The sequence below is a fragment of the Geotrypetes seraphini genome, chromosome 10 (genome assembly GCF_902459505.1).
Source record: "Geotrypetes seraphini chromosome 10, aGeoSer1.1, whole genome shotgun sequence".
In the NCBI taxonomy this organism is placed as follows: domain Eukaryota; kingdom Metazoa; phylum Chordata; class Amphibia; order Gymnophiona; family Dermophiidae; genus Geotrypetes; species Geotrypetes seraphini.
Genome location: NC_047093.1, coordinates 116141140 through 116154411, shown reverse-complemented (window position 1 = coordinate 116154411; position 13272 = coordinate 116141140). Strand labels below are relative to the sequence as shown.

The following is a 13272-nucleotide window of genomic DNA, read 5'->3' as shown; positions in this document are numbered from 1 at the left end:
GAGTGTATCTTGCTATTTCTAATAAAATAAAGTTCAAGAAATATAAAGGAAAATAATTCCTGGTTCATACTAATGAGCCTTGAATCATTCCTTAAACTGGGATACTATTTATATTAATTCTCCTCATATTCTCAGCTAAGTGAAACAAATCTCATTTTTATTTCTTTTCTCTTGCAATTAAAAATTGTTGTAGTTGTATAGGATCCCAAAAAAAATATTTAATATCTTGTAACTTAATCAAGCATTTACAGGGAAATTTCAGGTAAAAGGATGCATCCAGTGCCAACACTCTATCCTTCAATTTCAAAAATTATTTCCTCCTCAACTGTGTGGTTCTGGATACATCCGGAAAAATCCTAACCAAATCCCCACAAAATTTCATTAACCTGTTTTTAAAGTAAAGTCTCATTATCAATATCTTATTCATCTCGCTCATGCAGTTATTACCAGGGTGGACCGACTCTGGATCACATCCTGTATATCTTCCAAAAATTCAGTCAAATTTACCTCTGGTGTGGTCAGATGGTCCACCTCCTGGGCAGATTCGAGTTTTTGGGGGGGAATATAATAATAGTTATTTATTGGAAAATTCTCAGCATTGGTCATTCCCAGTACTTCTTTAAAAAACTTTCTTAATAAAATCTCAGGTGACAATAAATGAGTTACTGGAAAATTGAGCAAGTGTAGATTTTTCACTCTATTCATGTTCTCCATAGATTCAATTTTAGAATGTATCACTGTAGAATCTTTAACAGCTGATACCGAGACAGCTTGTAAATTATTACATTGATTTTCCACAACATTTAATCGTTTATCCAAACAACCTAGGTTAGCATCCACATTTTCTAATTTAGAAGAAACTAACTGAGAAAAGTCTCCCATTTGTTTCATCGTTGTCCTGAGAAACCCTTCAACTCTGGATATGCCTAACCATAAGTCTTTTAAAGTAATATCCTGTGTTTCCTCTGTTCGTGTGTTTTCATCCACTCCACCAGAAAATATCAATGGTTTAGGTATTTCAGCATATACTAATTTACTTGAATGGGTAGATGAAACCACTTGAGCATCGGATATAGTAGTGTTAATAGTCCCACTATCACTGGGTACCGGATGAAGGGGAGGAGTACGGTTGAGGGGACTTATTGAGGCTCCTGACAAGGAGGAATCTACATTTGGTGGTACCACAGGTGGATTATCAGAAAATAATGATAAATGTCTGTCCATTGGACCCGATACCACTGGTGTAGAGCTTTTTGGTTTAATCTTTCTTTTCCCCATATTCTAAACAGTCATATAAAGATTATAGGAAGACCTTTATATTACCAGCCGATTCCCGGACTCCTCGTGGCTCCAAGGGGCATGCCCTAAGGGCGCAACCACGGCGGCGGCTTAGTTTTTAAAGCGTTGGAGATGGACCCGATGATGTCAGGGGGTCCGTCTCTGTGGATGCCTTCCAGCAAGTAGGAAAGCAAACTTTAAACCGCTGCTGCAGGAGACCAGGGACCGGCACACAAACCCCCCAGTAGTATCCTCCAAATCAGGCAATGGCTCCCGGTCCAGCCGTGGCGGCGGCTTAATTTTTAAAGCGTTGGAGACGGACCCAATGACGTCAGGGGGTCCGTCTCTGTGGATGCCTGCCAGCAAGTAGGAAAGCAAACTTTAAACCACTGCTGCAGGAGACCAGGGACCGGCACACAAACCCCCCGGTAGTATCCTCCAAATCAGGCAATGGATGCTGCCGACTGGGCGACTAGCACCCTCGGCCCAAAACGGACTTAGACTTTTTAATTATGCCCCTCCACATTTATGACTCACTTTATTCTGAGGCTTTTTTCTCCACCTGTTACTGTTGCAGATAGATTGTTATTCGCTCTCTATGTGGTTTCAATCCTTTTTAACTGTAAAGTAGAGTTAGTAACATTAGCACAAAGCCATTAATTGGGAAAACAGAAAATAAGTCATTTTCTGGCTGTGCAGAAAAATGGCCTTAGTGCTTAAGAAAACCCTGTATAAGGGCACATTAAGGCTAACATTTCTTGCAGCTTGATGAAAAGACCCATTTAATTGCAAATACCCAGAACACAGACGATACCTATCTGCTGTAGGATAAATATTTATTCAACAAGATTTGTTTAGCACATTTTTTAAGCAATTTATCCAAAGTCGTATAAACCAAATCTTAATAAATATAGACAATTTAAAATTATAGACAAGATGGCCATAGTAAAATGTTCAAAAACAGTGTAGAGCAAACAAAACAACAAAGGTGACCAATTGATGTTCAGAGACTGAACCTTTGTTGTTTTGCTTTGCTGGTGTGAAGGCAGTTTCTCCTGTTTGTTTCCAAAAACAGTGTAGTACACATTCAGAATACCACAGTAAATTAAGAAATAGGCAAATTAATTATATTAATAAGAATAAAATGATACATTGTTAGCACAGTACACATTGGCCATGCAGCTGACCATTCACTCGATCTCATGTTTCTTCACTCTAGTGACCCAATTACATTTCTTTTTTCAATATTCTTATTTATTTATCATAAGTAGCATGACAATATAACATAGCAAAAACAAGCAGGCTATAACCAATCCTGGTAATATCAGAAAGAACAATAACAGTGGAGGGGCATAATAAAGAAAACATCTAAGTCTCCTTTTGGCCTAAGGCCCTAAACGTTGAAAGTAGAAGCAGGGAAAATGTCCATTATCAAAAAAAAAAAGGAGGGTTTCTTGATAATAGCCTGCCTCTATGTTCAGTTGTTTAAATGCCCAGACCACCACTATATCTAAACTTACACCATATAATCAACCTAAAAAAAGCCTAAGTCCCAAACGTCCAAAACAGGGGCTTTTAGGCGAAGGAGGGGGCCAGTCCTTCGCCTAAAAGCTGAATTCTGTAACTGGTGTCTGTCAAAAAAAACACCGGTTACAGAATCCCCCCCACCCCAGCAACGATCGGGCCAGGCCAAACCCTCCTGGCCCGGCAAATCCACGGTGTCCGAGAGCGATCGGGCCAGGAGGGAGCCCAAGCCCTCCAGGCCTGGCAACCCCCACCCTGGCTGAAAAAGATCTGGGCAGGAGGGAGCCAAACCCCTCCTGCCCAGGCAACCCCCTACCACCACTAAGATACAGGCAAGAGGGATCCCAGGCCCTCCTTCCCTCGATGCACCCCCCTCCCATGATCACCCCCAACCTGGCCCATGTGCCTAAGGCCCCGCCCACAGGAGGGGCCTAAGGCTACTGGGACGATTCTAGTTGGCCAAGACGCCTCAGGCCCCACCTATGTCAGGGTTTGAGCTGCCTGGGCCAATCAGGCCCTAAGGCCTGCCATTTAAGGGATGGCGGGCCTGTTGGACGGACGGGATTGGGACCCGTCCGTCTGTCCAACTATTTTTACAGGTACGGGGAGCAGGGTTGGGGGTGGGGGGGTCGAGGGGTCGGCGGGGGGTATTGCGGGTCGGCAGGTGGGGGCCGATCGGGGGTTCAGGGGGCGATTGTGGGAGGGGGTACGTCGAGGGCAGGAGGTCCTGGAATCCCTCCTGCCCATATCTTAGTGGGGGTGGGGTGTAGGGGGGTCATCTGGGCATGAGGGGTTGGGCTCCCTCCTGCCCAGATCATTTTCGGCCGTGTGGGGGTCGCCTGGGCAGGAGGTGTTGGGCTCCCTCCTGTTCGGATCATTTTTGGCTGGGATGGGGGTCGCAGGGCCAGGAGGGCTTGGGCTCCCTCCTGGCCCGATCTTGTCAAGGGGGGGTGATGTATTGCGGCAGGAGAGATTGGCTATCTTTCCTGCCACTATAACGATCCTAAGTGCCGCGGTTGACGGCACTTCGGGATCGTTATTGCGGCAGGAGAGATTGGCTGTTTCCCTGCCACGATGCGATCACCATTTTGTCAAACTACCACAAACCGCGACAGGGGAGATTGGGCATCTCTCCTGCCATGGGTTGCGGCAGTTCGGGTGATCGCCATCACGGCAGGGGAGATGAGCCATCTCTCCTGCTGCTATGGTTGCTATTGGGGGTGGGTAGGTTGCCGGGCCACTGAGTTGATCTCGGCAGCCGCCATCCACTCAGCGGGCCCTTTTTTGGCACTTATACAGTTTAACTATTCTCTGAGTAAAAAAATATTTTTTCCTATTGGTTTTAGAAGTATCTTCCCTGTAAATTCATCGAATGATCCTAGTCTTTAAAATTTTTGATGGACTAAAAAATCGATCTACTTGTAAACTTTAATCATATTGTCCCTCAGCCATTTATTTTCCAAGCTGAAAAGCCCTAAACTCTTTAGGCTTTCCACATACAAGAGGAGTTCCATCCACTTTATCATCTTGGTTGATTTTTGTTGTGGAGGTGGGTGTCAGGTCAAAAGCGCGCCGGGACAAAGACGCGAGAAGACAACTGAGCGCAATGCGGAGGCGTGCGCCGAAGAAAAGACTGTTTTTAGGGACTACGACGGGGGGTGTGGGAGGGAACCCCCCCCCACTTTACTTTATACAGATCGCGCCGCGTTGTGGGGGCATTGTGGGGGGTTTGGGGGGTTGTTTTTAGGGAAAAAGTTTTGTTTTCACTAAAATGTGGGGGGTTATAACCCCCCACAATGCCGCCGCGATCTGTATTAAGTAAAGTGGGGGGGGCTCCCCAACAAAAACCCCTGTCGCAGCCCCTAAAAACAGTCTTTTTCTTCGGCGCGTGCCTCCATCTTGCGCTCAGTTGTCGGCGCGCGCCTTTGTCTTCCGCGTTACTGTCTATGAACCGTGGAGGTGTTGGCAATGCCATTTTATCCAGCTTTAGTATTGAAATATGAACAACTGTGGGAATGCAGTGATGGTTACCAAATCCACTGGTCATTACTATATGATCTTTAAGTTAGAGCACTGAGCACACTTATGATATAAGAGCAACAGTTAGAGAGATGAAAGAAAACACAGTTCCCACAGAACCTGGTATGCTTTTTCTCAAGTGACTTGGCACCAATGGACAGCCTTAGAGTGGCCCCTCTTTGCTGCTGTGTTGAACCAGCTGATAGAATCCTCAGGAAGAGCAGCAGTTAGGAGAGATGAAAGAAAACACAGTTCCCTAAGAGCCTGGTGTGCTTTTTCTCAAGTGACTTGGTACTAGAGGACAGCGTTAGAGTGGCCCCTCTTTGCTGCTGTGTTAAACCAGCTGATAGAATCCTCAGGAAGAGCAGCATTTAGGAGAGATGAAAGAAAAAACAGTTCCCACAGTACCTGATGTGCTTTTTTTCAAGTGACTTGGCACCAATTGAGAGCCTTAGAGTGGTCCATCTATGCTGCTGTTTTGAACTGTAAGATTGTTGGATTCTGCTACTGGGAATTACGAGTAGATCAGAGAAAGTTATAATACCACTCTACAGAGCCATGGTCAGACCACACCTGGAATACTGCGTCCAGCATTGGTCTCCATACCTAAAGAAGGATATAAAACTGCTAGAGAGGGTGCAGAGACGAGCAACAAAGCTAGTGAAAGGTATGGAGAATCTGGACTACGAGGAACGACTTAGGAGACTGGGTTGTTCTTCCTTGAGAAGAGGAGACTGCGAGGGTATATGATCGAGACTTTTAAAATACTGAAAGGATTCGACAAAATGGAGCAGGGAAAGCAGTTATTTACAATGTCCAATGTGACACGGACAAGAGGACATAGCCGAATATCAGGAAGTTCTGTTTCATGCAGCAAGTGGTGGACACCTGGAATGCTCTCCCAGAGGAAGTAATTGCAGAATCCACCATTCTAGGATTTAAGGGTAAACTAGATGCACATCTCCTTAAGATGTGATAAGGGTAAGGGTAAATTAGATGTACATCTCCCTTGAGAAGCATACAGTGATATGGGGACTAAAACTATGCCAGGGTACACCTGGCAGGGCCTCCGCGTGTGCGGATCACCGGACTTGATGGACCCAGGGTCTGATTCGGAGATGGCAATTCTTATGTTCTCCAAAAACAGGATTTACAAATGGATGATACAGCAATCCTGGAAATATCATTGAAGGACATAGTAAAACCTGCTATGCTTATACTAATGGTGGCTTTATTGCCTGATAGAGATTGGCTATTGAAGTTGTTCTTCAAAAATAGACATAACGAATTTTTGGGATTAAAGATACAGATGTGACTAAGGACACCCAAAAATGTAGACGACAATTCTTGCTCCTTAAACCAGGGGTAACAATGATGGGAGGTGTTTTTCTCTTGCAATATCCCTGTAAATGTATTGTTAAATACATTTACATAAATAGATAAATAGATCCAATACATATGTATTCTTTGATCCATCTCAGTTAACAGGGTTCCTCTCTACGAAACGCCTTGAGATAAATGAAATAACAGCAACAATGACTCAAAGTAATTAGAAATACTCCTAATACCGCAGTTAGATATTTGCTTTTCTTGCTAAATTGATGTGACTTATTTTTTATTTTAACTCACTAGAATTCTTGGATCTATATATGGGATTAATAGTATTGACTAAGAATTGTATTTCCTATTTTATACTAGTATTTTGTTTAAAATTATTATTCCTGTTTCTTTTTCAATATTCTGTACAAGAGGTCTTCTTGAAAAATTTTTAAAAGCGATAAATAAATAAATTAAAAATAAAAAGATTGAACTAAAATAAATATGTTAAATCAATTTGTTATAATTTTAAGAGCTTTTGAGGATAATTTCCAAATCATTCCCATGTCTAAAAAAATACTTTAAAAACTACCACCCCTCCCTTAATATGGGCAAAATTATCCACATTGCTTGGAGAAATTGATGGGGGTGGGAGAGGATGGACTATGCAACAAAATACATTTCATATAGTAAGAACTAACAATGGATAAATTACATGCAGAGAGCATAAGAACATAATAATTGCCATACTGAGACAAACCAAAGGTCCATGAAGTCCAGTATTCTGATTCCAATAGTGACCAACCCAGGTCCCAAGTACCAAGCTAGATCCCAAATAGTAAAACAAATTTTATGCTGCTTATCCTAAGAACAAGCAGTGGATTTCTCCAAAGGGTCCAAAGTTTGCTGTGGAATAGGTTCTAGAGTTTTTCACGTGGATTGTCAATTACCATCCTCTATAATAAAACCCTAAGCGCGCATGTGCACTTAGGAGGCCGTGATCCCTGCCGCCGTGATATGTGCCTCCATGCCAAATTCCATTTGAGGTGCATGGGGTGGCTTGTGGCGCATGCACCATCTTGGGGCGACTTGCGGTGCATGCACCAGTTTGGGGCAGCTTGCGGCGCGTGCGGCTTAGGGCACATGCAGTGAATTCAGCGGTGGTTTGTGTCAGCAACGACTGCGAGGTGTCCCATGCTGGTAAGAAGCGGCGGTTTGTCAGCAATGGCTGCGAGGTGTCCCATGCTGTTAAGAAGTGGAAGGGGAGAGGGATAGGGGGCTGCTTTGGAGGAAGGGGTATGTTGCGGGGCAGACAGCAATCATGTGTCCCATGCTAGTAAGAAGTGGAGGGGAGAGGGAAAGGGGGCATCATGGCAGGCATGGCGCAACAGAGAAATATAGGCAGGCAGGGGGCCAAGGAGAGAGACAGAGAGAGAGACAGAAAGAAAGACAGGGGGCCAGGGAGAGAGACAGACAGAAATAAGTGGAGGGGGAGAGGGAAAAGGGGCTGCTTTGGGGGGAGGGGTGTGCTGGGGGGGGCAGACAGCAATCATGCTTTGCTCAGGGAGGGGGGGAAACAGAAGGGGGCCACAGAGAGACAGGCAGGCATGGCACAACAGAGAAATACAGGCAGGCAGGGGGCCAAGGAGAGAGACAGACAGAAAGAAATACAGTCAGGCAGGGGGCAAGGGAGAGAGACAGACAGAAATAAGTGGAGGGAAGAGGGAATAGGGGCAGCTTTGGAGGGAGGGGTGTGCAGCAATCTTGGTTTGCTCGGGGAGGCCAGAGAGAAATAGGCAGGGGGCCAGGGAGAGAGACAGTGAGACAGACAGAAAGAAAGACAGACAGACAAGGGGCCAGGGAGAGACACAGACAGAAAGAATTACAGACAGACAGGGGGCCAGAGAGACAGACAGAAAGACAGACAGATAGCCAGCGGCCAAAGAGAGAAAGACAGAAAGACAGACAGACAGACAGTGACCAATGAGAGAGAGACAAAGAAAAAAAGACAGGCAGACAGACAGTGGCTAAGGAGAGAGAGAGAGACAGAAAGAAAGACAGACAGAAAGCAGCCAAGGAGAGAGAGAGAGAGACAGAAAGAAAGAAAGACAGACAGACAGCGGCCAAGGAGACAGAGAGACAGAAAGAAAGACAGACACATCTATTCTAGCACCCGTTAATGTAACAGGCTTAAAGACTAGTTTATCAATAAAGTCCATATTAGAAACATCACTTCTCCACAGTGTTTTTTGTTGCTCTTGGATTTTTGTTCTATATAGATTTCTCCAAGCCATCTCAATAATGGCCTATGGACTTCCCTTTTAGGAATTTATCCAAACCTTTTTTTTTTTTTTAACCCCTGCTAAGCTAACTGATTTTACCGCATTCTCCAACAATGAATTCCAAGGTTTAATTACACGTAGTGTGAAGAAATATTTTCTCCAGTTTGTTTTAAATCTAGTATTTAGTAGCTTCATCGCATGCCCCACAGTCCTAGTATTTTTGGAAAGAGTAAACAAGTGATTCACATCTACCCTTTCTGCTCCACTTAGTATTTTATAAACCCCTATCGTATCACCCCTGAACTATCTCTTCTCCAAGCTGAAGAGTCCTAGCCACTTTAGCCTTTCCTCATGGGGAAGTTGTTTCATTCCTTTTATCATTTCCGTTGCCCTTTCCTGTACCTTTCCTAATTCTACTATATCTTTTTTTGAGATAGGGCAACCAGAATTCCACACAGTATTTGAGGTGCTGCCATACCATATAGTGATACAAGGGCATTATAACATTTACATCTTTGTTTTCTATTTCTTTCATGATAATTCCTAACATTCTATTTATTTTCTTAGCCGCCGTTGCACATTGAGCTGAAGGTTTTAACATATCCTCAACAATGACACTTAGATCCTTTTCCTGGGCAGTGACTCCCCACATAGAATCTTGCATAACGTAGCTATAGTTTGGGTTCCTGTTTCCCTCATGCATCACTTTGCATTTGCTCACATTAAACATCATCTGCCATTTTTATGCTCAGTCTCCCAGTCTCACAAAGTACTCTTGCAATTTTTCACAATCCTCTTGGCAATTTAACAACTTTGAACAACTTTGTGTCATCAACAAATTTAATTAGCTCACTAGTTATTTCCATCTCTAGATCATTGATAAATATGTTAAAAATCAGTGATCCCAGCACAGACCTCTTACTCCTTTGGCATCTAGGGTGAGCATGATTGTGTGCCTGTTCTACATGGTCCAAAAATCCTGACGCAGCAGAATGGCAAAATGCTGGCCATTGTCGATGGGACCAATGGACGCCAACTTGCACCACTGAAGTCAAGCTGCTGATTTACTTTAAGTTGTGGATTCATAAATATTGAACAGTTTAAAGTGGAAGAACGAGTGTTGAAACGTTTATATGTTCTTTAAACTGGAGGTTTTTTGCCGATGAAGTGAGCACCCTCTTTAGTCTGAGGAAATTTCCTGAGGCTTTAACACACACACACACACATTTGTTTTTTGCTTGGGTTTGGATAAGTTTTGAAAGCAAGGGGACTCTGCCAATTTGTTTTTCTGGGGGGATACCACTATTTACCATTTAAATCTATTCTCTGTTATCTGTCTTTCAACCAATTCTTAATCTACAGTATAATAGGTCATTTCCTCCTATCCCATGACTTTCTTATTTCCTCAGAAGTATTTCATGAGGTACTTTGTCAAATGCTTTTTAAAAATCCAAATACACAATATCAACCGGTTGATCTTTCTCTTCAAAGAAATGCAGTAGATTGGTAAGGCAAGATTTCCCTTCAGTAAATCCATGCTGGTTTTCTTTCATTAATCCATGCTTATGTATATGTTCTGTCATTTTGTTCTTTATAATAGTCTCTACCATTTTGCCTGGCACCGACGTCAGACTCACCGGTCTATAATTTCCTGAATCACCTCTGGAACCTTCCAGTCTTCCAGTGCTATGCTAGATTTTTTTTAAAAAATTGCAGATTACTAACAATACCTATGCAAGTCCATTTTTTTCAATTCTATCAGCACTCTGGGGTGTATATCATCCAGTCTAGGTGATTTGCTACTTTTTAGTTTGCCAAATTGACCCATTACATCTTCCAGCATTACAGAGATTTGTTTTGAGTTTCTACGATTCATCAAAATTGAATATCATTTCTGGCACCAGTAACTCCCCCACATCTTCCTCAGTAAAGACCGAGGTAAAGAATTAATTTAATCTTTCTGCTATGGCCTTGTCTTCCCTGAGAGTCCCTTTTATCCCTCAGTCATCTAGCAGTCCAACTGATTCTCTACCCAGCTTCTTGCTTTTAATATATTTTTTAAAAATTTTACTGGGTGTTTTTGCTTCCAGCACAATCTTCTTTTCAAGGTCTGTCTTCGCCTTCCTTATTAGTGCCTTACATTTGATTTGACATTCCTTGTGCTGTTTACAATTATTTTCAGTCAGATTCTTCCTCTACTTTCTGAAGGATTTTCTTTTAGCTCTAATAGCTTCCTTCACCTTCACAATTCTTTCCTGATATTTTTTTCTGGTGCAATAATCAAAGCAACATTATGCCTTGGTTTCTATATATAGCACTCAAATTTTGTGCCAATACTTGGGCACCAATCTAAGGTGTGCGCCTAACTAAATTGGCTAATGAGCCATTGGCACTAATTGATTTAAAGCGGAATAAAAATGTAATAAATAAATAATTGGCACCATTTCACCATAGCAATGTGCATTCAAATCTCAACCCCCCTGTTTTACTAAGGTGCACTATGTGTTTTAGCATGCGTTATATATATATGTGCGCTAACCACTAACATATCCTTAGAATAACATGCACACGTTAGCGTTTAGTGCATGGTTAGCGTGTGCTAAAACTCTTAGTGCACCTTTGTAAAAGGAGCCCATAGTGTGCAACCCAAGGGAGCATGGCCATGGGAAGTATATGGGTGGGTCAGGAGGGTTCCTAAAATTTGCAGAGTTATAAAATCCTGGAGCTGTGCATCCAAATTGGGCACTAAGTAATTACACCTGGTTTTAGGAGGTGTAAGTCCTGGTGCTCAAATATTGGTGCTAAAATTAGTACTCGTGCTCTTCTTTAATGGGTGCTCATCTGTGAGTGCCAATTTTTTGGGGAGGACTGAGTTTTGAACACCATTTGCTCTATCTGTACAGTTTAACTTTTCGATGTAAATCACACAGGTAATACGTACTTGTGGGAATTGCAGTAGTGCAGCCACTTTGATGATTTCCCCCTTTAAATTTTTTTTGAGGGGGCAATATTTACATTTCTGAAAATTTAATGGGCACTTTTGTACTCCTATACCATATATGAAGTCTTACTTTGAAAATTAAACACGTGAGGTACATAGGTACAAAAATGCCCATGAATTTTGTACCTGCCCTAGGAATATATGGAAAACACGTGGTGATATGAAAATCAAATCTATATATTTTCTATTTCTCACTCCATCCTTGACCCACTCTCATTTTACCTGCAGATAAAATTAGTGAATAGGCCTATCTAATATCCAACCTGTCTCTAGTGAGGTAATTTAAGCCCATTCATTCTTTTCCTGATCTTAGTGGAGGTGGAAGTACGGCTACTCCATTGCTTGAATAATGTATCATTATTATTCTTTTGTGAAGGTAAGAGAGACATTGGCAGCAGAGACTGGATTAAGCGTTCGAGTTGTACAGGTTTGGTTCCAGAACCAAAGAGCAAAGGTAAATTGAGAAATTCTTTTTAAAAAAATGCTTGGCATCATAAATTGTGGAAAGAACTGAGAGGTCATTTAATTAAGGTTCACTAACCGATTTAGCACGCTAAATGCTAAGGCGCCCATATAATATAATATAAAAAATAATATAATATAATATAAGCTAATCTTTAGCGTGCACTAAATTGGTTAGCGAGCCTTAATAAAAGGACCTTTATATGACTTGCTTTCTGATAGGACTTTAGAATGTTGTGATTTTTACAGGGAACCAATTTAAGGGAGGGAGATGAAGCCAGCACGTCCTGGTGTTTCGGCATTTATGTGTTGACATTGTTATTTTTTTAAATAGGCATCCTGTTATAGAATTGCCCTACATGTATATAAAAAAGATACTGCAAATATGATAGAGCAACTCCATTACCAATTCAATTGCACTGGTTACCAGTATAATCATCCATCAATTTTAAATTGGTGTGCATGATATATAAAGTTTTTGCAGGATCTAAACCACAATATCAAACAAACCTATTGCATTTAGGCCTAAATTCTCTATTACTGCGTTTAATTTAGGCGTGCTTTGGACGTCGGATATAATTGAATAATCACGGAGTTAAGGGTCTTAATTAATGTTAATTGGGTAATGAACGACACATAGACGTCCCTAGGTAGTACATAACGAACTAACGTCTATCGAAAGCATAGTCCCGTCTGCAGCTGTGGACGTGGGCGTTCCGTGGGCGTTCCGTGGGCGTGCCACGTGGGGACGCTGGATAGGCGCTACCTGGGCGAACCTGTGCGTCTAAATCTCGTGAATTATGTAGACGTAAGAAACCCTGGTCTAACTTGGATTTCAATGCCGTTTCAACTATCGTAATTGCGGCTCTTTGTTACACGCGAGGCAGACGTCCACTGTGTTTTTTCATCAATAATTCCAATAGTGAATTTCAATAGGTAGTTTTCATATTTTCTCTGTCCTAATAAATATAATGACTCCATAACAATGGAACACATTATATTGCATGGATAACAAACCACATTTCAGCCCAAACCATAATATAATTTTCACATGGCTTTTACATCCCCCTTTTTTGTCTCAACAAACAGCAGTGCAATCGGCTCTCTTTTGAAAGCAAAGAAAAACCAGCACACATTATCAGCACTTAAAAAGAGAATAAACAGATACACACCTTAACATTCCAGCTTCCCTCATTGCAAAATGGAGGTGTTCAGTTGCACAAAACTGACCTCATTGTGACCTCATCAATCTGCATCTTCCAAAGTAATATGCCACAATTAAAAGATGTGGTGGGTGTTGAACCCACAACCTCTGGATGTTAGCAGCAAAGGCTGGGCTCCTAACCGATAGAGCTACAGCTGCTTGACTGAGCTGTCTGTGCTTCATTA

The 13272-nt window shown here is 42.2% G+C and overlaps 1 protein-coding gene across 1 annotated transcript in view; it reads left to right on the top strand.

Moving 5' to 3' along the window:
* Nucleotides 1–13272, top strand: part of LMX1A (LIM homeobox transcription factor 1 alpha) — a 448629-nt gene that overhangs the window by 381673 nt on the left and 53684 nt on the right. Inside the window, exon 5 of the mRNA XM_033959803.1 lies at nt 11798–11875. Within this exon, the coding sequence (XP_033815694.1) occupies nt 11798–11875 (78 nt within the window). The remainder of the gene's footprint in view (nt 1–11797; nt 11876–13272) is intronic.